Below are 25,274 nucleotides of genomic sequence, written 5' to 3' on the forward strand. Positions count from 1 at the left end.
AAACTAGCATTGGAAAAACCCTGCTTCATATCTTGCTTCATAGAAAAACGAAATCCAGTTAGCACTATTAGGTATTGCCATTTAAGTTAGTTGGTCACCCTGCACACTCTTAGAACTTGAACTTGTTTGCAAGGTGACTGGGTGACTGACATAGGCCTGAGGTGGCACATGAGGCTAACTCTTCCACCAGAAGTCTGTGATATTTACATAAATATGACTTGGTTATGGTACACTCTGTGGACTGCAAGAGATTGCCACTGAAAGATAGCCATGTACATTTTCATTAGTCCTCTTATCAGTCCTTTTCTGTCTCAGGAATTCTTTTTTTTTTTTTTTTTTTTTTTTTTTTTTTTTTGTTAGCGATGGAGTCTTGTTCTGTTGCCCAGGATGGAGTGCAGTGGCACAATCCCGGCTCACTGCAACCTCAGCTTCCCGGGTTCAAGCAATTCTCCTGCCTCATCCTCCCAAGTAGCTGGGATTACAGGTGTGCAACACCATGCTCGACTAATTTTTGTATATTTAGTAGAGATGGGGTTTCACCATGCTGGCCAGGCAGGTCTTGAACTCCTGACCTCAGGTGATCTACCTGCCTCGGCCTCCCAAAGTGCCGGGATTACAGGCATGAGCCACCACACCTGGCCCTGTCTCAGAAATTCTATCAGTGGTTTTCACTTTTTCCCCTTCTGAGGTTTCCCTCAAAGAAAAAGAATTTTCAAGGATTGAATGAGAAACTTGAAAAGCCAAAAAGATGGAGAGCATGTTTAAGGTAACAGTACTAAGGTGTTTATTGACGGTTGTGAAGGGGCCTATGAAACACGGCCATCTAACAGTGGAGGTCACATGCTTCTTGTATTCTGATCACAACTTGGTGTTCCCTCGCCTGTGGCAATAAGCCCGGGTATGACTTTTCTGTCTTTGGAGCCTGAATGAAGTGAAGACTTACTCTTTGTGGTCTAATTAGATTTTGAAGGCATGTGGCATGAGTCCAAATCCCAAAGTTAGCTTGATACAGTTTATTTATGAAAACTTGCTCCAACTGAGAAGAATTCATATTGGACAAGATCTCACTTGCCAGGGCCGACATTTTTTCTCTAAGTATATATTTGGAGTGTATCTGAGGATGTAGACTCTCAGTCCACCCCACTTACACTCACAGATCTGTGGGCGAGTATTGAGCAGGAATGTGACAGATATTATATGGGGCTGCTTTTGGTGCTACCTGCTACTAAGCTATGTTAGTATCAGCTGTGAGACAAATGCTTTGTAATGAAGCACATTTATCCTGTGTCTGCTTTCTGTCTTCTTCTAATCAGAGAATCAGAGGTGAATTTTTATAGAAATCTTTCGTGGCCGAACCAGAAAGATGTAATTAAAAACAGTTGGAAAAAAAATTGAAATTTATTGCTATTTTTCCTTTTTCTTTTAAAATTTTTCTTTCTTTTTTTTTTTTTTTTTCCTTTTCTTTTCGAGACAAGGTCTCTGTTGCTCAAGCTGGAGTGTGATCATGGTTCACTGCAGCCTTCAACTACTAGGCTCAAGCAATCCTCCCACCGCAGCCTTCTGAGTAACTAGGACTACAGATGCACCATGCTTGACTAATTAAAAAAAATTTTTTTTAATTTTGTTTTAAATTTTATGTTAAACTATGTTGCCCAGGATGGGCTCTAACTCCTAGCCTCAAGCAGTCCTCCTGCCTTTGCCTCCCAAAGTGCTGGGTTTATAGATATGAGCTACTGTGCCCAACCTACTTCCTTTTTAAAATCACTATTATTTCTTTGTAGTGAAATTATGTATGAGGAGGTTTGTAATTTAAACTAATAGTCTAGTCTTCAGCTCTATAAGTAAATACAAAACCATATGGTATTTTGGTGATTTGGGTAAGTATTCCTCCCTCGTTAGCTTTGAATCAAATATGTTGTCTAGTTCATTCAGGGAGCTCACTGAGTGCTCATTGTGGTCTGGTATGGTGGGCAGTGCTGGCAAGACAGAGAAGAAAGTATAACACAGAGAGAGCTATGTATACACCAGATTTTAATGCATGTGATAAAGCTGATAGGTCTGTGCTTTGTACTCTGGCAGTCAAGGAAGTTTCCATTTACTCTGGTGGGCAAATCTGGGTAAGTTTTACAGAGAAGGTACCCATGAGTTTTGTGTTTACAAGTTTGCTCGGTAAAGGTTGGGAACAGGCAGTCTAGGCAGATGTCCAGCAGGAGAGAACAATGGGGAGGCGTGTGCACTGGGTGTAGCAAGTGGGTGCTGTGATGCTAGAGATGGCTGGGAATGGTAGGAGCCTGGAGACTGGCTCGGGAGTTTGGGGCTTTATTCTGTATGGGAAAGGGGCCATTGAAAATGTTTAAACAAGACAATGACTTGCAATAAAAGTGTTATTCTTCCCCAAAACCACATGCTTTTCCCCCATGAAACCCAGCAAGATTCATTAAAGTAAGAAACAAAAAGTGGCCGTGTCTGTTTCTCAAGCACAATTTATTTTCCCTTTCCTTTTTCTTTCTCTGTATTATTTAGTGTAAAGATTATCAGGAGTCAACAAAGCTCGTGACTTTTCCCCCCAAGGCATTGTATTGTATCGTACGTTATTTGGCAGATGTTGGAATAATGAATGCTACTTTCCTTGCGTTCATTTATTGGTCAGCCAACCGTTGCATTTTTCACAGTCCTTTCCCTCAAGGAAATTAAACTGTTATTTTTATCTTTAAATCTGTATGTTTATCTGTTTTCAAACACTAGAAAGTCTCAAGAATGTGTTAGTCTTATTTGACACTTCTTTTGGTTAAAAAAAATCAAATTGTCTCTATTTTCTAGGCTTACCAAGAGACTAAAGAGTGAATCCCTGAAATCCGACTTTACAATAGATTTAAAACATGAGGTATGTCATGTTTCGTTTGATTAAAAGTCCTAGTAATCAAGAATTCACGTCCTTCGACGTAAAAGGTGTTTTGCATTCCCTAATCGTGTAGTTTCCCCACCCACATCTACTCCCCACAGAGATAATTTCACAACACTCCAGTGAATTAGTTGCTTGTATTTTAAGCTCATTTCAGTTATGTAGGTGAAGACAGAACAGTGAAAAAGGTTGCATCTTGTGATTCATGATTCTTTACTTTTAAGCTAGATGGATGGGTCCAGAGGTAGATTTCTAAAAACATGCAAAAATGGCATTAGAAGTACTCTGCTCTTACATGGTGCTTCGGTTGTACATATGCCAGTATGGATTAAATGATCATGCCCCCCCACGCCCAATTCATACCTTGAAACCTGAGCGCCAGTGAAATGGTCTTTGGAAGTAGACCTGTGGGAGGTGACAGGGGCATGAGAGTGGAGCCCTCATGAATGGGATTGGCACTTTTATAAAAGAGGCCCCAGGGAGCTTCCTTGCCCTTTCTGCCATGTAAGGACACAGCTAGAAGGTGCCATCCATGAACCAGGAAGCAGGCCCTCACCACTGAATCTGCCAGTCCCTTGATCTTAGACTTCCCAGCCCCTAGAACTGTGAGAAATAAATTTATCGTTTAGACGCCACTCAGTCTATGGACATTCCTTTTCCCCCCACCCTCCAGTTTGAAAATCTTTAGCTTTAAACCAGATGGCAAATTTACCTTGATGTTGATTGTAATTACTGATATATTTGATTTCTATCACTTTATTTTGTGCCCCTCTCCTTATTTTCTATTTTTCTTTTCTTTTCTTTTTTTTTTTTTTTTTTTTTTTTTTTTGAGACGGAGTCTTGCTCTGTCACCCAGGCTGGAGTGCAGTGGCGCCATCTCAGCTCACTGCAACCTCCTCCTCCTGGGTTCAAGCAGTTCTCTGCCTCAGCCTCCTGAGTAACTGGGATTACAGCCACCACGCCCGGCTAATTTTTTTTTGTATTTTTAGTAGAGACAGGGTTTCACCATCTTAGCCAGGCTGGTCTTGAACTCCTGACCTCGTAATCTGCCCACCTTGGCCTCCCAAAGTGCTGGGATTACAGGAGTGAGCCACCATGTCCAGCCCCTCTACTTTTCTATTTTAAAGTTCCTTGTCTTCTTATTTATTTATTTATTTATTTATTAGTCCATATTTTTTCTTGTCTGCTATTTTAGAAGTTCAATCTGTCTGTACTTTACTGGTTATTTTAAATATTTTAACATGCATTCTTAACCTAACAATGGTTTATTAATTAACAGCCAGAAAATTTGAGGGCCTTAGGATACTTTAACTCTGATTATCCCACTCCCAACTTATATGCAATTGTTGTTCAATGTATTTGTCCCTTTTTCTTTTTACCCTGGAAACTTAGATATTATCATTATTTTATGCAGTTAACATTGGTATTAACTCGTCATATATTTGCCATTGTTTTTGCTTATCATTCCATCTTGTGTCTTGGGCCTTCCGATTGAATCATTTTTATTCCTCCTGAAGTGTATCCTTTAGAATTTCTTTTAGTGAGGTGGTAAATTCTCAGTATTTTTTCTTTAACAATATTTATTTCAACTTTGTTTTTGAAGCATACTTACATCATGTAGATGATTCTAGGTTGCCAGTCATTTTCTGTCATCACAAGTTTTATTGAATTCTTTTTCTTTCTTTTTTTTTTTTTTTTTTTTTTTTTTTTTCTGTGATAGTCTCTCTTATTCTGTCACCCAGGCTGGAGTGCAGTGGTGTGATCTCAGTTCACTGCAACCTCCGTCTCCTGAGTTCAAGCAATTCTTCCACCTCGGACTCCTGAGTAACTGGGTCTACAGGTGTGCACCACCACGACCAGCTAATTTTTGTATTTTTAAGTAAAGATGGGGTTTCACCATATTGGACAGGCTGGTCTCAAACTCCTGACCTGACTCCAGGATCAGGCCTCCCAAAGTGCTGGGATTACAGGTGTCAGCCACCACACCCAGCCTCAGTTATTTTTCAAATGTGCTTACTTGTTTTGTGTAATCTTTTTAAAATAATCTTTTCTCATGTTTTAAAGTTTTTCTTTATAAAAATATATTAAGCATAGTAATTTTATAATCTGTTTGATAATTCTGATATCTGAAGTTTTTTGAGTCTGATTAAATTATGTCTGCTGGCTCTTGTTCATTATCTTATTTCTTTTTTGTGTGTGATTTTTGTTTTTTTCCTCTGAGTGATTGTTCTGTAAGCACCCTTGTTCCTTTAGAAAAATCCCCTGAGCCTTCTGTTAAGGTTGTGGTTCCTTAGTAAGGATTTACATTAGCTTCTGCCTGTTGCTAATGAGTTATACTTACTTGAGATAATTTAGATTATCAGTTTGACGTGTTTTGGGACCTCATAGTGGCACAATTTGAGGAGGCCTGGCTTTTGGTTACAAAATCTAAGAGGAGATTTAGCGATGATTCTTTTCCCTCCGTTTAGACCCGTGGTCCTAGCTTTATGTATGGGATTGCTGTTAGTCACACCCCACCTTGGGTCATAGCCTTCAGTCACTTCACTCCTATCAGAAACTCAGCCTTGCCAGAGGTCAGCTGATACCTACTAGGGAAAACTACCCTTGGTGCCCTTTTTTCCCCAGGAAAACAAAACTTTCCCATTTTTGTTCTCACAGATTCCACATTTTTGTGTCAACTTAGCAATACATTTAAATATTTAAGGGCATTTTACCCAGCATTTTTAGATGTTTTAAGCAAGCTGAGTATTCGGGGTATGTAATTACCATACTAAGGAAACTGGAGCCGTAATAATATTTTCTTACATCTCTCTGTGATGTTGTAGAATGTGTTCTTTCCTAAAACCGCATACCTTGGAATTTTTTGGCGGTCAGAATATTGATTCGTAGTTAATTGCTTATTGTTAGTAATAGAATACATTTATTCACATGGAATTTTTTTAAGTTTAAAAAGTCCCGTTGAATACTGACAAATTGATATGGTTCAACCTACTCTCTATGGAAGGTGTCTTCTGCTTTCCCTTGAGATCTTTTGTCCCTTCTTTTACTTGTGTTGACTGAGTTCTTTCGTCACTGCCTGTCTCCTGTCTTGCGGCAGATTGCCCTCTACATCTGGGACAAAGGCGGAGGACCTCCCCTGACCCCAGTGCCTGAGTTTTGTACAGATGACGTGGACTTCTACTGTGCTACCACGTTCCATTCTTTTCTACCACTTTGTGTAAGTAACAGAAGAAAAACTTCTTTGCATATCAAAGGAAAAATTTAGATGCTGTGCATAATGTCATCCTAGCACTTTAAAATAAATTTTAGATTCAGGGTATTCATGTGCAAGTTTGTTACAAGGGTATATTGCGTGATGCTAAGGTTTGGGCTTCTACTGATTCTATCACCCAAATAGTGAACATGGTACCCAATAGGAAGTTTTCAAACCTTGGTCTTCTTCCTTCCTCACCTTTTTAGAGTCCCCAATGTCTGTTGTTCCTATTTTTATGTTTGTGTGTACCCAGTGTTTAGCTCCCACTTGTAAGTGAAAACATGCATGCAGTATTTGGTTTTCTGTTTCTGCATTAATTCGCGTAGGATAGTGGCCCCCAGCTGCATCCATGTTGCTGCAAGTACATTATTTCATTCTTTCTTATGGCTGCATAGTATTCCTTGGTGTATCTGTACCACATTTTCTTTATTCAATCCACCATTAATGGGCACCTTCACTGATTCCATGTCTTTGCTATTGTGAATAGTGCTGCACTAGCACTTTATATCTAAAAAGAAAATCAACATTTTCCCTGTGCCGGGTAAGAACTATATATCATGACTCTAGTAATAACAGTCATACAAGGTTAGTATTATTGTAACTCCATCTTACAAATGAGAAGAGAGAGGCGCAGAGAAGCCAAGTGCTTGTTTATGACTACGTAGCTAGTAGGGAGGGAAGCAAGGGTTCTGACGGGCTCCCCTTTATCCAGAGCCTTTGTGAAGGACTGCCCATCATAGTGCTTTAGGGTTAGTGTGCCCACAGTCATTTCTTTTGTTGATGATGTAGGATGCATTGATTGGAATTTCTGTTCCATTTCCTGGAAAGGCCATTGCCAGTACTTTCTGTGACACCTAAGCCTTCTCCACAAGCCTGCACCCTTTACTGTCTCAGCAGGTGGCTCTGCCTTTCATCTCACTGACAGCCATCCAGAACTTTCAGAATGAATTCACTTGTGTTGGCAGACCCAAGGTCCAGCCCCAGTATGAGCCTGGAGACCCTGACACTCACTAGGTTGTTAACTGCTTTTCTCATAAGAAAAAATATGTTCACCAACCTCAAATGTTGTCGTTATTCTCAAGTCAGTCACACAGAAGTCTGTGTGTGCCATTTTAAGAGATAAATACATAGACACACACACACACCACACACACACACACGCACACACCCCAAAACACAGTGCAGCACTGAGAGAGAATCTGTAATGTGTTTGCAGTTCCAGAGGCGTGGACCAGTCTTTCCAGGCAGAATGCTTGCTTGCTCTTTCAGTGCTCTCCTAGTGCCTTGAGTGACATGACAAAGCTGTAGTTAGATGTCACTGTAAACCAGCCCCAAATTATGTAGGAGTCATGATTGAATATGATTGCAGGCCTAAGACGGGTAATAAAGGGGTCAGGAAGGGCTTGGGTGTGCCTTGTTGACAGATCCCTCTTGGTGCTCCCTTTCATCTGTGTGATCATCCTGGGCTCCAGGACTGCCCCCACCCCACCTTCACCAGGTGTTTGAAGGAATCCTACCTTTGGCAGAGGAGAAAACATCCTTAGCCTAGACTTGGGTCACCAGTAAAGAGGCTGCTGTAAAAATGTTTTCAACATTAAAGTAAGGCCAGGCCCAGAAAAGGGCAACATCTCTTATTTTACACTAAAAAATCCTCCTATTTCTCTCTTTTTGTCAAAATCTTTACCAGCTGGAGAAAGGAAATGAGAGGTAACTAACATTTACTGGTCAGTTACTATGTGCTTAAAAAATTACAGTAATAATAGCAGCCTTGTGGTGGTTATTATTATTTTTTTTCTAAACAAGCCGACTGAAATTCTGAGAGCTTGAGAAACTTGTTAAGGGGATGCACAGTCCATGCACGGTGGAGCAGGCAGGTCCAGGGCTGGCTGACAGAAAGGCTGTATTGTCAGCTGCCCTATGTTTCCATTTCTCCCCTAAAACTTCGTCCCGGATATGTTTGATATCCTTGACATTGGTTAATTTGAACTCTAGAGCATGTGAGATCTAACGTGGGTGTGAAGTTAACGCTGACTCACATATGCATATATTTTTTCTTTTCTTTTTTTTAGGGAAAGCCAGTGAAGAAGGAGGATATTTTTGTTGCAGTAAAAACATGCAAGAAATTTCATGGTGACAGAAGTATGTTTTGGGTTATTCATTTTATCGAACGCTAAAATCCAAACTACCTTTTAAAAAAAAGTACGAATGAATTCTTGAGTGTAAATTCAGGAAAGGGATCATGACAATCCGGATGTTGAAGTGAAAGCAGTTATTTAATCAATATTCCTCATTGCACCATTTCAATCACCAAGATCAATTAGGAAGGAAAATTTTGTGTTGAAACATGAGTGGTCGTAGCCGATACTGTTTATAGCAGTATTTTAAATTGGAAATGGAAAAGCTCAGTGTGGCAGTCTTGGAGACTGTGTGAAAAACAATCCATTTTGTCAAACAACGTATTAGGTTCAAACAACATATTAGGTCTGTGCGCAGTCTCTAAACGGGATGAAGAATGTCAAGAGGGGATTTCAGGGTAACAGCATGCCAACAAAGAAAGACTTTTTCTTTTTTTTTCAATTTATTTCAAATGCTTACCTTGGAACTTGTTAGTTAAGAGATGTATTTGCTCATGAGTAGATAATATTGGAGAAGAAGAAAAAGCCGCTGTACAAACAGTGAATCTCTTCTTAAGGAAATCCTGGCATGCAGATTAATGTTGTTTTTATTCAGGTTTTTGATGTCATTACAGAATTCTGCTAAGTTGTGATGATAATGTAAAAAAAAAAAGCCCCTCCTAAATATAAATAGACATAATTTCTCTCTTTTTGCACCTTATTTCAAGCAACACTTTTCTGAAATTGAAAATTAGGCAGTCTTTTGCATTTTCTAATTTTAGTGCATTTTTTTTTTTTTCTCATGAAAAGACTGTCGATTTCACCAAGAATGTGATATTTATGTAGGAGAGATTTCTAAACCAACTGTCATTTTCATGGGATTGGAACTACTGAGGAAGTTCATTTATGTATTTTATGTGACAATATGATACATACAAATTATATTTTAAAGGGGAAGATGTTTTCCAAATAAAATAATATTGTAATTTGAGATTATAGTATTGTCTAAGACATCAACATCAATTAAAATTGAGCTATAATCAATTATATCTTAAAAATACATTAACTGTAAACCTTCGTATTTGCCTAAAATAGCCACATTAAATTCCAAATCCTATTAAATCAGCCTAAGTGAATATATACATTTGTTATACAATGAGTCCTAAGATACTATGAAGAATCAGTATAGCAGTTAAAATTTTCTATCATAAATTTAACCTAAATTTAATATCCTTTTACTTTTTTCATAATATGGAAGGGTTTTTTTGGGATTATTTTGACAAATACCTTCTTTAAATAGGTATTGGGGAAATGAACTATACTGCTTTTTGTTTTATTTCTTTTACAGCAAACAGGAACTGTTTGAGTTGATTTAATTGATCTTGAAGCTACACTTGGAGTAGTGATTATTTTCACAATATGAATGTTAAGGATAGTGGTGCTGGTACTTTTTCTTTGAAACACGTTTTTCAGGTCACAGTGACGCAGTAAAATTAGGGACACTCCCTTTTGTATTTTTTATATTCTACAGAAATGAAAAAAAATAGTTTGTTAATTTTGATTTAGTAATTTTGAATCTAGTTTACTGCTTTCTTATTTTGTATAAGTTTGAGATACTCTTTTTAGATATTCATGAAATCCTTTTCTATTTGAATTTTGACTCAAAAGTCTTTAAAAATTACAAAATCTTAAAAGCCTGCTAGGAGCATTAGAAACAAACCTTCCAAAGCCAGATACATTGATTTACTGCTGTTAATTTGAATCTGGTATCATTGAAGCATGAGGCCTAAAATGTATCATGAAGTTTTCTTATTTGGGTTTCTGTGGTAAACCATTTTGCAACTTGGATATGTTTGTTTGAAAAGATAGTCTAAGGCAACAGGATTTCAGTGACTTTGAAGTCCATTTTGCATGACTTCATGTAGCCTGCCAGGCCACTGGGCTCTGCCCCTCATTTTAGAAGCCTCGTCCAGCCACCAGTTGGCCCAAAGAGTTATCCAGTAATATCGGTTACAAGGATAACACCACACTAACTGCCTCTAACTGCTAATATTTTTTACATTTTCTGGTGTGTTTTTCACATATGTTCTATCATCTAATTTCATGTTGACACTTCCTTGTGATATGATAATTATTGTTATTCACTTGTTGTAGAAAAACCTGAGTATGGAATGATACACAACTGGCCCAGTTTCTTGTATCTTATTGAGTAGCAGAGCCAAGAACTTAGGTTTTCTGGCTCCTAAATCCCACTTTTTTTTTCTACCACAGCACAGCTATACTGTAATCTCCTTGGATGTATTACAAACTCAATACTTGATAAATAGTCTTTGGTGTTCACATTGATGTCCTGCTACGCTCAAGGTCAGTTTTGACTTGGCCAGAAGCTGCGAAAGTAGGCTTTCCATTTTTAGTAGCAATGGGTATGGCAAGGAATTGAAACCCACACAGGATCTAAAATACAAATTGAGCTGAGAATTTAAGACTGCCACTCCTGTCTGAGCATGTCACTGCTATAGTCAAGCAGAACACATGGTCTGGGGTGTTGGATTTTTTTTTTTTTTTCGTTTTCCTTTCCCTGTGTGCTCTATGGTAGAAATACTTTAGTCATAAAGGCCAAATGATGAAGGAAAAAAAATCTAGAGAAACTGTGCTTGTCTTTGCCAAGTTGACAGTGGGCTGTACTGTTAATTGTGGGCACAGTGTCCCCTGGCACTGAGTGGTGATGGCCCCCACTCCTGGCTCATTATAGTGTTGGTTACCTTCCGGGATGAGAAGGAGAGACAGAACGTGTTGTGTTCAAGGCCCTAGTCACAGCAAGGGAAAATACAGATTGCATTTCTTTTTTATACTCTCATGGAAGAACTGGTAATAAAACCAAGTTTCAAAATGAAAAGAAATATTTTAAATGTTGTACTTTCTTTGCTTAACAATGACACATTTATGTAATTGCTTTTGTCTGGATTCTGACTTAAGTAAAACATAGCATTCTTAGAACACAAAGCAAAACTATATTCTGTCTTTTGACTCAAGGAAGTAATCCATATTGACATAGTGGAAACAGCAACACCCTCTGAGAGGCAAGCATTTAGTAGGGTTTTAAAGAAACTTGGGAACAATTACATAAGGTGATGAATTGGGCATAGCATGTAAAATGATATTTAAACAAGGAAATGATCTCTGATGTTTTAATATTCAGCTTGATTGCTTCGTCTTGGGTTCTGTGTTTCCCACTGTGGGACCTGAGCTGTCAGAAAACCTTAAGAATTTTCTTTGGATCATTTTGCCATGCAGTTTGCGTGCATGTCTCATGTACCCCGTGGCAGCCACTGGTTTTGTTCATCAAATGGTGGGTGGTGGGACACTCTCCTGCAGTCTGCCTCTAATTAAAGAGGTTACATTGCCGTTTGCTCAGCCTTTAGTTCCTTTCCATAGCTTCCTGAGCTCTTAAAAATTAGCACTATATTCCTTTCAGATTAAAAAAAAAAAAAACTGTTTGCTATCTTTACTGCTGTCGTCTTGTCTAGAGGCAAATCTGAACAAACTGATTGAAAGGGGTGTTAGGAGGCTTGTGTTCTCTCTGACGGAAGAGGCTTACACGTACTGTGGTACAATCTGCTTACTTCAAAGGCGAGGCTTGAATTCGAATACAGCAGATAGAAGGCCAGACTCTAATCAAATGAGGTGATTAGATCAATGACTGAAGAGAGGAGAGGAGTCAGGTGTTGCCTTTCCCTGGCTGTTGAACAGCTGATGTTCCAGATGGCCCTACAATGTTGTGTTAGGTCATCCGGGAGGGATACTTTTCAGGCTTAGGTACACCTTAGTCTTTAAAATGAGGAATTAGAACACACTCGTGTGTGTGTGTCCCTAATCTGCTCCTGAGAAGTACAATCAGGGTCTGATTTTGTGGCCACTGACTTGCATACTGAGACAAAAGGGCCATCTGCAAGCTGAAAATAGTGGATTCCTTAAAATAAAAACTATTCACATTCGATGGTGTGGTAGTTTTAATAAAATGTTCAAGTGTCAAGTTCATTTTCATTTATAACCTGAGACAGCTTTACAAGTCACTTCCCTGGGGGTAAAAATGCATGTTCTGTCCTCACAGTGAGACACGTCTTCTGCTTAGAGTCTAGAAAGCTCTAAGAAAGATTTATGCCATCTGTGCAGCTGACATTTTTATAGTAAAATTTTTTTACTTTGCTCCAAGTTTAAGTTATCTCGTGACAAACTTTCTTGAAGGAGGCATTCACTATTATTATGTGATAGGAAGTATGCTTCTTTATTGAAAAGGAGATAATATGTCAGGTAACTTATTAAAGTATTTTCTCAAAGTTTAATATCTTTAGGAATACAGTGCCTCAATACAATATAAAATATTTTGTAAACAATAGAATGAATTCATTTTAGAATTTAAGTGATGCTAATAAAATAGGCCATTATTTTAAAAGTTTAATTTAGAATTAAAACCGTGGTTGAAAATAAAGCCTTAAGCTGTTCTTTTTTGGAAGACTTTAAATCCTTTACGGCTAAGAGGTACGACAGACACATGGAGGTTGTATTGACAAGGGGAGAGATGTACAAACTGTTGAATGCTTTAGGTGTTATAGAATCATAATATCTCAGTATATTTAAATGGTTGGCTTGTTTTAAAATGATTAATCAAAGGCTGAATTGCCTTTATGAATAAAACCTTCCTTTAACAAGTTTCCACAAATAATCCTGGGCCTTTTATTGAAATGCCTACAACATTCAGTCCTCATTCAACTATTTATTGAGTACCTACTATGTACTAGGCACTGTGCCAGGTGTTGGGAAATGAGTCATACACACATTAATTCTTACCTTTAGTGTAATTACTTTTTTTTTTTTTTTTTTTTTTTGAGACGGAGTCTTGCTGTGTTGCGCAGGCTGGAGTGCAGTGGCCGGATCTCAGCTCACTACAAGCTCTGCCTCCTGGGTTTACGCCATTATCCTGCCTCAGCCTCCCAAGTAGCTGGGATTACAGGCGCCCGCCACCTCACCCGGCTAGTTTTTTGTATTTTTTAGTAGAGACAGGGTTTCACAGTGTTAGCCAGGATGGTCTCGATCTCCTGACCTCGTGATCTGCCCGCCTCAGCCTCCCAAAGTGCTGGGATTATAGGCTTGAGCCACCGCGCCCGGCCCTTTAGTGTAATTTCTATTTTACCTGTTTCAAAGTAAAAGAGAAAGCAAAAGCGCTAATTCACCCTTGATTTTGATTTTAATTTTATTTAAATCCATTAATTGAGAAGAAACACCTGTGCTGTTTAATAAACCTATTAGAGCAAAAAAGGACTGAAGGCCTAAAGGCTGAGCAAATTGAAAGCAAAATTCACACAGCCTGCAGGGCTCTTGCTGGGGGACTGAGGAAAATTCTTGACCTTTCCTCACAGCTTCTTCCAGCATTATGTAGTGGAGGATATTTTACCCAGCAGTGTGAACTTGTAGTGGCTGCAAGCTGCAGGGAGCCCTTTCTGGGGTAAGTTCTGTTGCTTCTTATATGCAAAGCAAACTGCCACAGCAGTGCCAAGGTTAACATTTTTGTTGTGCCGAAATTTGGAAGTAGAACAGAGTAAAATTTTTTAAACTTTCTTTTTTCCTTTTTTTGTCCCCCAGTAGCCCTATCTATTATTTAGTACATCTTTGACCATTTTGACATGTAGAAACCTTTAGAACTATCTGTTTTTTATGGTTGTGGAAAAATTATATTTTAATATATGAAAATAATATTTAACTGGTAATTTGGTAATAATTTAGTAGATGTGCAGAACTCAGTTTTTTTTTTTTTTAAAAAAGCCAATGGCCGGGTGCGGTGGCTCACGCCTGTAATCCCAGCACTTTGGGAGGCCGAGGCGGGCGGATCACAAGGTCAGGAGATCGAGACCACGGTGAAACCCCGTCTCTACTAAAAATACAAAAAATTAGCCGGGCGCGGTTGTGGGCGCCTGTAGTCCCAGCTACTCGGGAGGCTGAGGCAGGAGAATGGCGTGAACCCGGGAGGCGGAGCTTGCAGTGAGCCGAGATCGCGCCACTGCACTCCAGCCTGGGCGACAGAGCGAGACTCCGTCTCAAAAAAAAAAAAAAAAAAGCCAATGAATGATTATGAAATGATGCACTTTCGTATTTTCTATTTAAGGGCTGTCTGAACTGGACTCAGAATTTGCTTACTTACTAGCTAAACACTTAAATTTTACATTGAAACATCAGTTTTTGCATTTATTTCTATTTGAGTTGGGAACAGGGGAAAGATACATGGTCTGATAAAGCTTCTCAAAAGTTAAGTGAAGATTTGGTTCATCAGAGTTTTGATTCTTAAATTAACAGTATATAATATCTAAATGATTTTTTTCTATTGAAAAAACAAGAAACCACTTTTTAAAATTCAGAGATGCATAGGCAGTACTTTGTTTTTTACGTGTAGAAGAAAATAATTACTTGGTCAGGATGCATAGGCAGTACTTTGTTTTTTACGTGTAGAAGAAAATAATTACGTGGTCAGGATGCATAGGCAGTACTTTGTTTTTTAAGTGTAGAAGAAAATAATTACGTGGTCAGGTGAATTAATATCAAGTAGTGGTAAGGCTCTATGTCAGGTATGCAGACACAGCTATCTTTGAGCATCGAAAGCAAAAATACAGAAAACCAGGACAGCTTTCTGTTGTGTTTGTGTTAAAACATTTAGCTGCTAATGATAGAATTTTAAAGCCTGTAGTAGTTTTGTATGTTATTACTTCCACATTTTTCAAAAGTACAACATCGTAATATCAGTCATCATATGCAGTGATTCTTATTTGGCAAGGTCATGCCCTTTGTAGGGTTGGGTGGTTCTTTAGAATCTTTGGGTGGGGACATGCATAGTTTGCAAAGGTCTTCCCATGCTTCATGGTAAGAGGGATGGATATTCTCTTACCATGCTTCATGGTAAAAGAAAAATAAGTTAACATTAATGTAAACACAATAGCATAATCAAACTAGAAAATTTGTCAGTATATGGAAGTAAGTGCATTCATCACCAGGAATGAGAAATGCTTTACTCTAGAGAATGTTGAAAATGCTTCAAGAAGAGGGTTTTAGTCAACAACGTTGGCATTTCTCAGGATTGGAAGCAAGCAACTCTTAGAACACCTGGAGAACAACAAATAATGTTTCTCTTCCTTTGTAGATGATTATACTGCCATTTTGAGTTTTTAAGCTTTCTTGTGTAACTGTGCCGGTGATTGTCATCTCTGTAATTTTTTCAGTACCTATTGTTAAGCAGACTTGGGAGAGCCAAGCAAGTCTCATTGAATACTATAGTGACTATACTGAAACTTCCATTCCTACTGTGGATTTGGGAATTCCTAATACAGATAGAGGTGAGTCCATAATTCTTACTAGTCTCCTTATTAAACACCCCCATTCTGTAAATACAGTAAATTAGGTTAGGATAAAAATGAAATATTTTGTAAGTGCTATAATTTTTGCCTCATACTAGTTTTTTTCCCTTCTTCCCTCACGGATATAGATTGTTTCTTTCAAACTAAGGGCTTTATAGTACAAAGTGTTGCAGGTGTTTAGTAGACTGTATCCTATAATTGAGCACATGATAGTTCCAACAGAATTTAACAATAGATTTTTCATACCTTCATAATTCTTTGTGGTCATGATGGGGTGCTTAAAGTTGATTTGTCATATTCCCACACAAAGCTTCTATCCTTGTCAGTATTATAGTCTAGTTCACATATTGTATTACCTGTGAGTGCCACCTAATCACATTCTACACTAGTTATATGTAGAATAAACTCTATTCTATATGTTAAGATTTTAATTAGTAAATTGTTAGAAATAAACCTGCTTTTCTCTTTAAATTGCAGGCTTTCTAATTAAAAACACTTTTTAGGACGCAGAGAGTGGAATGGTAGACATTGGAGACTCCAAAAGGTGTGGGAAAGTAGAAGAGGGGTGAGGGATGAGAAATTACCCACTGGGTACGATAGACACTCTTCGGGTGATGGCTTCACCAAAAGCCCAGACTTCACCACTGTGCAATATGCCCATGTTACAAAACTGCACTTGTACCTCTTAAATCTATAAAAAATTTTTAAAATTGTGTCAAAAATGGAAGTGTAAATTTGGCCACCTCATCTTCAAATAGTCTTTATTCATCTTAAGTTTTATCCAGTATTTCTGCCACCCTTTTTTCTTTATTTTTTTGTTCCCCACGCCCTTTTATGAGTAAAGAAAAAAAGTAGCAAACTGATTATGTTATATACAGTTTATCTTAATTATTTTATGTTAGTGTCACTCATAATTCTTTCATTAATATAGTACAGTGTAGAATCAGATATGCCATTTCTGTAGTTACCAGTTCTTCTGACAAGGTTAAGTGTATTACTGAGTCTGTCTGTTGCTGTTTGATTTGGAAAAACTGTTTTAGATTGGGTTTAATAATCATGTATTTACGTATACCTTCCTTATTTGATTTCTTCATTTCTAGTCTGACCTTATTGCCTATATGTATATTTGTTCTAAAAGGGATTTGAGATGGCTTTCAAACATACATATTGTAATGGTTAAAAATACACAGAGATCAAGAGTAAAGAAAATAAAGGTCAAATTGAGTGGTTTGATAGTCATTAATATAAGTTAATATTTGTTCTCCACTGTGTCACCAAATAATTAAAATGAGGGGGCATATTCCTGTTTATCAATTTGACTGCTCTTCCCAAGTGTTTTATTTTGGTCCCAGCAGTTACCATTAAAGCATTGCAATTTATCTATTGGTATCCGAAGGACTGTTACTCTGTCTTACTCAGCACTGTATCCTTCAGTGCATATCTTAGTACCTGCCACAGTATCTGGCATATTAGAAACTTAGTGGTAGTAAATATTTACAAAATAAATAGAGGTATAAGCGTCCACCTTTGCACTGCTGCTTCCCTGTGGCAGTGGTGCCTGGGGTTCTAACACCTCCTTCAGAATAAGCGTATCTAAGAAAGGATACCACTGCTCATTGCTGTGAGTCTTAAAACTGTCTTGCCCAGACTGAAGATGCTAATTCTATCTCTGCCTCAAATTATCTGTGTGACTGTGTAATTCCACTAATCTCTCTAAGTCTCCATTTCCTCGTGTGTGAAATGAATGACTTGACTTTCATTATCTCTAAAGTTCCTACTGGTTCAATGTGTCTGTGAAAATTAGAAAGGCTATTTTTAAAAATTTTGAACTTTTAAGCTGCATGTTGGTGTGTAAGCTCTTACAACACTGCAAAACTCAAAAGAAATTAATGAATTCTATATATTTTATAGGAAATAATACATTGTAAGTTTTTTCTTGCCTTTTTTAGGTCATTGTGGAAAGACATTTGCCATATTGGAAAGATTTCTGAATCATAGCCAGGACAAAACAGCATGGTTAGTCATTGTGGATGATGATACATTAATAAGGTAAGGAGTCATTCTCATCCTAAATGGCTTTAAATTCTACATATATTCATATTCAAAAAACTAGATGGTACTTTTTCTGGCCAAGATGAATTAACGGGGACAGGGTTTACCCTTTTATCTGAACCAACCCTCTAAAAGAACAAAATATATAAAACAAAGGTTTTTAAGATACTGAATATTAGGTGCAAAGGAAAATGATCTAAAAGAAACATGAAGCAAATGAGGTAAGTTCTGTGACTGCCACAGCTGACTGCCTTAAGAGAATTCCAAGTTACTGCTTAGGGAGGGAGCACCAGATGGAACCTGACAGACTCTGTGGGTGGAAAAGATGGAGACCAGAGTCTCAGGAGACCAAGGCTATTAGAGTTTGCAGGACAGAGTACCAGAGAGGGGAGAGCTATACAGAAAGGGAATACTGGAGATAGGTGAAGAGCCCCCTATGTATTCAGTAGAGTATTGATCAGTGCATATGTGTGAGGAAACTACCCGATGCTGGGGAAAGATCCAACCAGATTAGAGGGGATGGTTACTGACACTCACACAGGCCTGGGCTGGAAAACCCCTATTCATAAGGTATTGAAAAGAGTACGTAAAAGGGTCTTGCCTCAATAGGGGGGATAGTTAACCCTAGACTAAGCACTTTCCTAGTCCTGCCTAACATATCTGAAAAGCAAGATACAAGAAAATGAAACTGTTTCTAAGTAATAGCCTGTGTCTGAGAACAAAACTCAGGAAGACTTACAGAAGTACAAAAATAACCAACATCTAATGAAGTAAAATTCATAATGTCTGCCATCCAATCAAAAGTTGCCAGGCATATAAAGCAGCAGGAAAATACAGAAGTGAAAAAAAAATAGCTTATTGAAATGGTTTCAGAATTTATACACGGTTAGAATTAGAAGTTGTTAAGCTGTTACTATTAAATAGTTATTATACTTCTGTTCCATGTGTTCAAAAAGACATGGAATGTCTCTTAGTCTTAAATAAGTTGAAATCATACCTCTAGAGATGAAAACTACATTCTTGATTGAGGTGAAAAACCCACTGGATGGGTTTCATAGCAAATCAGACATTTAAGAAGAAAGTATCAGTGAACTTGAAGACAGTGCAATAATAACTATCCAAAGTGAAACACCAAGATAAAAAATAATTTTAGAAAATTAACACCATCATTGAGCTGTGGGACAATTTCAGGTGGCCTTGAATATATACAATTGAAATCTCCAAAGAGAAGGGGCACATAAGTATTTAAAGAAATATTTTTCAAATTTAATGAAACTTGTAAACCGACAGATCCAAGAGTCTCAGTGAACCCCAGGCACACCATGAACACAAAAGCAGAGAACAGCCACCTCCAGGAATGCCATAATGGACACTTACGGCAGTACCCACTGCCCTGCTCTGGGCGGCTGTGGAATTGAGAACTAGCATGCTCAACCCATTGCAGCTACCTGCAACACCAACACGGACCTCTTGGGTCTCTGGGTTGCTCCACCACCACTGCTGCCATCATTCATATCATACCAGCTACTCAGGGGGCTGACAACTTGTCTACCCATCTAGCCCACTGCCCTCATTACTAGCTTCTAAGCAAGCAATTCACCTGCAGGCCCAAGAATCAACCATTCAGAACTCTGTAACACTGCAGCCAGCATAAGCTACTATAGGGCCTAAAAACACGCATATTCACCCTTCTGCTGCCACCACTGGGGCCCAAAGACTGACTCAGTTGGCATCCAAGTCCCCAGCAAAATTTCACAGCTTTGGCTACTAACCATACCCTAAGCCACTGAGGAAATTACACATACCGTGGACTATGTACTATTGAAAAAGTCACACAAAGACCACGCTACAACAGCACCAAAAATGAAAGCCAAGGTGTCTTACTTAACCAACAACATATATACATCTTCAGGAAAAATATTCTCCCCTACAAAAGCAATTTTTAAAAATTGGAAAACCAGTACCAGATATGCAGATATCAATGGAAGGAAACAGGAAACATGAAAAAGCAGGAAAATATGATACCAGTAAAGGGCCACAACAATTTTCTAGGAACAGATCCCAATCAGTAAGAATTCCTTGAAATAACAGATAAAGAATTCAAAATATTGATTTTAAAGAACCTCATTGAGGTACAAGAGAAATGTGAAAACCAGTACAAAAATAAGAAAATGAATTCAAGATATGAATGAATGAGAGATATACCAAGGAGACAGATATCTTTAAAAAACCAAACAGATTCTGGAACTGAAAATTCATTAAAGAAAATACAAAATACATTTGAAAGCTTCAGTAATAGAGTAGACCAAGCAGAAGGAGGAATTTCAAAACTTGACGACAGATCTTTTGAAATAATCCAGCCAGACAAAAATAAGGAAAAAATGAAAAAGAATGAAAACAGCCCTCAAGATGTCTGGGACTACACAAAATGACCAAACTTATGAATTATCAATATTTTTGAGGGGAAAGAGAGATCAAAAAGTTTAGAAATCCTACTGAAGGAAATAATTGATGAAAATGTCCCAAATCTAGCAAAAGAGATGTTTAGATACAGGAGATCCAGTGATCTTCAGGTAAATACATTGAAAAAAGGACTTCACATGGCATATTAGGACTTCACATGGCATATTATATTCAGAATGTTTAAATTTAAGTGAAAGAAAGATCTTTAAAATTACAAGGGCAAAAGCATCAAGTCACGTATAAAGGACTAATAGTGGACTTTTCAGCAGAAATGTTATAGGCCAAAGAGAATGAGATGGCACTTTAGCCATCGTGCTAAAAGAAAGAAAGAAAGAAAAAAGCTGTGAGCCAAGAATTTTATATCCTGCCGGAATAAGCCTTATAGATAAAGGAGAAATAATCTTTCCCAGACAAGGAAATGCTGAGGGAATTTGTCACCACTAGATTGGCCCTACAGGAAGTGCTCAAAGGGGTCTTGAACATGGAAACAACAGGTTGATACTATCATCCAAACACATGAAAATATAAAACTCACAGGTCTTATAAAACAGAGAATGGAATCAAATGGAAATCTGACAAAATTTCATCAAACCACAACAACAGAGAGAAAGAATGAATTTGTAAAACAACTAGAAGACAGTAAACAGTGTGACAGGGACAAAGCCTCAGATATCAAGATTAACCTTGGATATAACTGGATTAAATGCTTCACTTAAAAGATACAGATTGCCAGAATGGATTTTTAAAATTATTTTATCTGGCATTTTCCAATAACATTGGTAGTATTTTTTTTTAATTATACTTTAAGTTCTGGGGTACATGTGCAGAATGTGCATGTTTGTTACACAGGTATACATGTGCCATGGTGGTTTGCTGCACTCATCAACCCGTCATCTACACTAGGTATTTCTCCTAATGCTACCCCTCACCTAGCCCCCCACCTTCCAACAGGCCGTGGTGTGTGATGTTCCCCTCCCTGTGTCCAGGTGTTCTCGTTGTTCAACTCCCACATATGACTGATAACATGCGGTGTTTGGTTTTCTGTTCCTGTGTTAGTTTGCTGAGAATGATGGTTTCCAGATTCATCCATGTCCCTGCAGAACATGAAATCATCCTTTTTTATTGCTGCATAGTATTCCATGGTGTATATGTGCCACATTTTGTTTATCCAGTCTGTCATTGATGGACATTTGGATTGGTTCCAAGTCTTTGCTATTGTGAATAGAGCTGTAATAAACATAAGTGTGCATGTGTCTTTATAGTGAAATGACTTACAATCCTTTGGGTTTATACCCAATAATGGGATTGCTGGGTCAAATGGTATTTCTAGTTCTAGATCCTTGAGGAATCGCCACACTGTCTTCCACAATGGTTGAATTTACACTCCCACCAGCAGCATAAAAACGTTCCTATTTTTCCGCATCCTCTCCAGCATCTGTTGTTTCCTGACTTTTAATGCTTGCCATTCTAACTGCTGTGAGATTGTATCTCATTGCGGTCTTGATTTGCATTTCTCTAATGACCAGTGATGAGCTTTTTTTCATATGTTTGTTGGCCACATAAATGTCTTCTTTTGAGAAGTGTCTGTTCATATCCTTTGTCCACTTTTCAGTGGGGTTGTTTGTATTTTTCTTGTAAATTTGTTTAAGTTCTTTGTGGATTCTGGATATTAGCTCTTTGTCAGATGGATAGATTGCAAAAATTTTCTCCCATTCTGTAGGTTGCCCGTTCACTCTGATGATAGTTTCTTTTGCTATGCAGAAGCTCTTTAGTTTAGTTAGATCCTATTTGTCAATTTCGGCTTTTGTTGCCATTGCTCTTGATGTTTTAGTCATGAAGTCTTTGCCCATGCCTGTGTCCTGAATGGTATTGCCTAGGTTTTCTTCTAGGGTTTTTATGGTTTTAGGTCTTTAACTCTTTAATCCATCTTTAGTTAATTTTTGTATAAGGTGTAAGAAGGTTTTCTGCATATGGCTAGCCAGTTTTCCCAACAGAGACTAGGATTGCAACCCCTGCTTTTTTTTTTCCTTTCCATTTTCTTGGCAAATCTTCCTCCATTCCTTTATTTTGAGCCTATATGTGTCTTTGCACATGAGATGGGTCTCCTGAATACAGTACACCGATGGGTCTTGACTCTATCCAATTTGCCAGTCTGTGTCTTTTAAATGGAGCATTTAGCCCATTTTCATTTAAGGTTAATATTGTTATGTGTGAATTTGATCCCGTCATTATGATGCTAGCTGGTTATTTTGCCAGTTAGTTGATGTAGTTTCTTCATAGTGTAGAAGGTCTTTACAATTTGGTATGTTTTTGCAGTGGCTGGTAGCGCTTTTTCCTTTCCATATGTAGTGCTTCCTTCAGGAGCTCTTGTGAGGAAGGCCTGGTGGTGACAGAATCTCTCAGCATTTGCTTGTTTGTGAAGGATATTATTTCTCTTTCACTTATGAAGTTTAGTTTGGCTGGATATGAAATTCTGGGTTGAAAATTATTTTAAGAATGTTGAATATTGACACCCACTCTCTTTTTGTGGCTTGTAGGGTTTCTGCTGAGAGATCCGCTGTTAGTCTGATGGGCTTCCCTTTGTGGGTGACCCAACCTTTCTCTCTGGCTGCCTTTAACATTTTTTCCTTCATTTCAACCTTGGTGAATCTGATTATTATGTGTCTTAGGGTTGCTCTTCCTGATGAGTATCTTTGTGGTGTTCTCTGTATTTCCTGAATTTGAATGTTAGCTTGTCTTGCTAGGTTGGGGAAGTTCTCCTGGATAATATCCTGAAGAGTTTTTTCCAACTTGGTTCCATTCTCCCCATCACTTTCAGGTACACCAATCTAACATAGATTTAGTTTTTTCACATAGTCCCATATTTCTTAGAGGCTTTGTTTGTTTTTCATTCTTTTTTCTCTAATCTTGTCTTCACGCTTTATTTCAGTAAGCTGGTCTTCAATCTCTGCTATCCTTTCTTCCACTTGATGGATTAGGCCATTGATATTTGTGTATGCTTCACAAAGTTCTCATGCTGTGTTTTTCAGCTCCATCAGGTTATTTATGTTCCTCTCTAAACTGGTTATTCTAGTTAGCAGTTCCTCTGTTTTTTTAAAGTTCTTAGCTTCCTTGCATTGGATTAGAACATGCTCCTTTAGCTTGGAGGAGTTTGTTATTACCCACCTTCTGAAGTCTACTTCTGTCAATTCGTCAAAGTCATTCTCTGTCCAGTTTTGTTCCCTTGCTGGCGAGGAGTTGTTATCCTTGGGAGGAGAAAGAGGCATTCTGGTTGTTTTTGGAATTTTCAGCCTTTTTGCACTGGTTTTTCCTCATCTTCGTGGATTTATCCACCTTTGCTCTTTGATGGTGGTGACCTTCGGAATTGGTTTTTGTGTGGATGTCCTTTTTTTTGATGTTGGTGCTATTCCTTTCTGTTGGTTAGTTTTCCTTCTGACAGTCAGGCCCCTCTACTGCAGGCCTGCTTGAGTTTGCTGGAGGTTCACTCTAGACCTCATCTGCCTGGGTATCACCAGTGGAGGCTGCAGAACAGCAAAGATTGCTGCCTTTTCCTTCCTTTGGAAGCTTTGTCCCAGACAGGCACCCACCAGATGCTAGCTGGGGCTCTCCTGTATGAGGTGTCCGCCAGCCCCTGCTGGGAGGTGTCTCCCAGTCAGGAGGCACAGGATTCAGGGACCCACTTGAAGAGGCAGTCTGTCCCTTAGGAGAGCTCCAGTGCTGTGCTTGGAGATCTACTGCTCTCTTCAGAGCCAGCAGACATGAACGTTTAAGTCTGCTGAAGCTGTACCCACAGCCACCCCTTCCCCGAGATGCTCTGTCCCAGGGAGATGGGAGTTTTATCTATAAGCCCCTGATTGGGCCTCCGCCTTTCATTCAGAGATGCCCTGCCCAGAGAGGAGGAATCTAGACAGGCAGTCTGGCTACAGCAGCTTTGCTTAGCTGTGGTGGCCTCCACCCAGTTCGAACTTCTAGGCAGCTTTGTTTACACTCTGAGGGGAAAACCACCTACTCAAGCCTCAGTAATGGCAGATGCCCCTCCCCCCACCAAGCTCAAGCATCCCAGGTGGACTTCAGACTGCTGTGCTGGCAGCAAGGATTTCCAGCCAGTGGATTTTAGCTTGCTGGGTTCTGTGGGGGTGGGATTCGCTGAGCTAGACTACTTGGCTCCCTGGCTTCAGCCCCGTTTCCGGGGAGTGAACAGTTCTGTCTCGCTGGCATTCCAGGCACCACCAGGGTATAAAAAAAACTCCTGCAGCTATGTCGGTGTCTGCCCAAATGGCTGCCCAGTTTTGTGCGTGAAACCCAGGGACCTGGTTGGTATAGGTACCTGAGGAAATATCCTGGTCTGCGGGTTGTGAAGACCGTGGGAAAAGCATAGGATCTGGGCCAGAATGCACCATTCCTCATAGCACAGTCCCTCTCAGCTTCCCTTGGCTAGGTGAGGGAGTTCCCCGACCCCTTGTGCTTCCCACGTAAGATGACGCACCCCGTTTCTGCTCGCCATCTGTGGGCTGCACCCACTGTCCAACCAGTCCCAATGAGATGCGCCAGGTACCTCAGTTGGAAATGCAGAGATCACCTGCCTTCTGCACTGATCTCACTGGGAGCTGCAGACCAGAGCTGTTCCTGTTCAGCCATCTTGCCAGCCATCTCCTGTTTTTTGTTTAATAATTATTTCTCATAGTTCTCGAGGCTGGAAGCCTGAGATCGGGGTGCCAGCATGGTTGGGCTCTGGTGAGGGCTCTCTTTTGGGTTGCAGCGTGCTGACTTCTTGTATCCTTAGATGGTGAAGAGAGAGCAAGCTAGCTCTGTGGCCTCTTAGAAGGGCATGAATCCCATTTATGAGGTCTCCACCCCCATAATCTCTTCACCCCCGCCAAAGGTCCCACCTCTAAATACCTTCATATTGGGAATTAGATTTCAACATATGATAAAATTTGGGGGGAACACAAACATTCATTCCATAACAGCTACTAGTCTTCTCTTAGTGTAGACTATCAAATACTAAGAAAAAGAAGGGTCTGTTTTTCAATAGAGATGATGGAAAAACACTGTAAAATTATGTAACTTTTTTTTTCCGTCACCATCTG

General features: G+C 39.0%; 2 protein-coding genes across 7 annotated transcripts in view; one reads left to right on the plus strand and one right to left on the minus strand.

Annotated features, from left to right (window-relative positions):
- HMGB1 (high mobility group box 1) overlaps nucleotides 1-25,274 on the minus strand; it is a 979,364-nt gene that overhangs the window by 786,710 nt on the left and 167,380 nt on the right. The gene's annotated exons all lie outside the window — the stretch shown is intronic.
- B3GLCT (beta 3-glucosyltransferase) overlaps nucleotides 1-25,274 on the plus strand; it is a 389,525-nt gene that overhangs the window by 66,782 nt on the left and 297,469 nt on the right. For all 4 annotated transcript variants that reach the window (XM_050766878.1, XM_050766880.1, XM_050766879.1 and 1 more), the window contains exons 8-12: nucleotides 2,821-2,884; nucleotides 6,000-6,119; nucleotides 8,225-8,294; nucleotides 15,535-15,648; nucleotides 17,619-17,718. In XM_050766878.1, coding sequence (XP_050622835.1) covers nucleotides 2,821-2,884; nucleotides 6,000-6,119; nucleotides 8,225-8,294; nucleotides 15,535-15,648; nucleotides 17,619-17,718 — 468 coding nt within the window. The remainder of the gene's footprint in view (nucleotides 1-2,820; nucleotides 2,885-5,999; nucleotides 6,120-8,224; nucleotides 8,295-15,534; nucleotides 15,649-17,618; nucleotides 17,719-25,274) is intronic.

Source organism: Macaca thibetana, chromosome 17, assembly GCF_024542745.1.
Source record: "Macaca thibetana thibetana isolate TM-01 chromosome 17, ASM2454274v1, whole genome shotgun sequence".
NCBI classification, from domain to species: Eukaryota; Metazoa; Chordata; class Mammalia; order Primates; family Cercopithecidae; genus Macaca; species Macaca thibetana.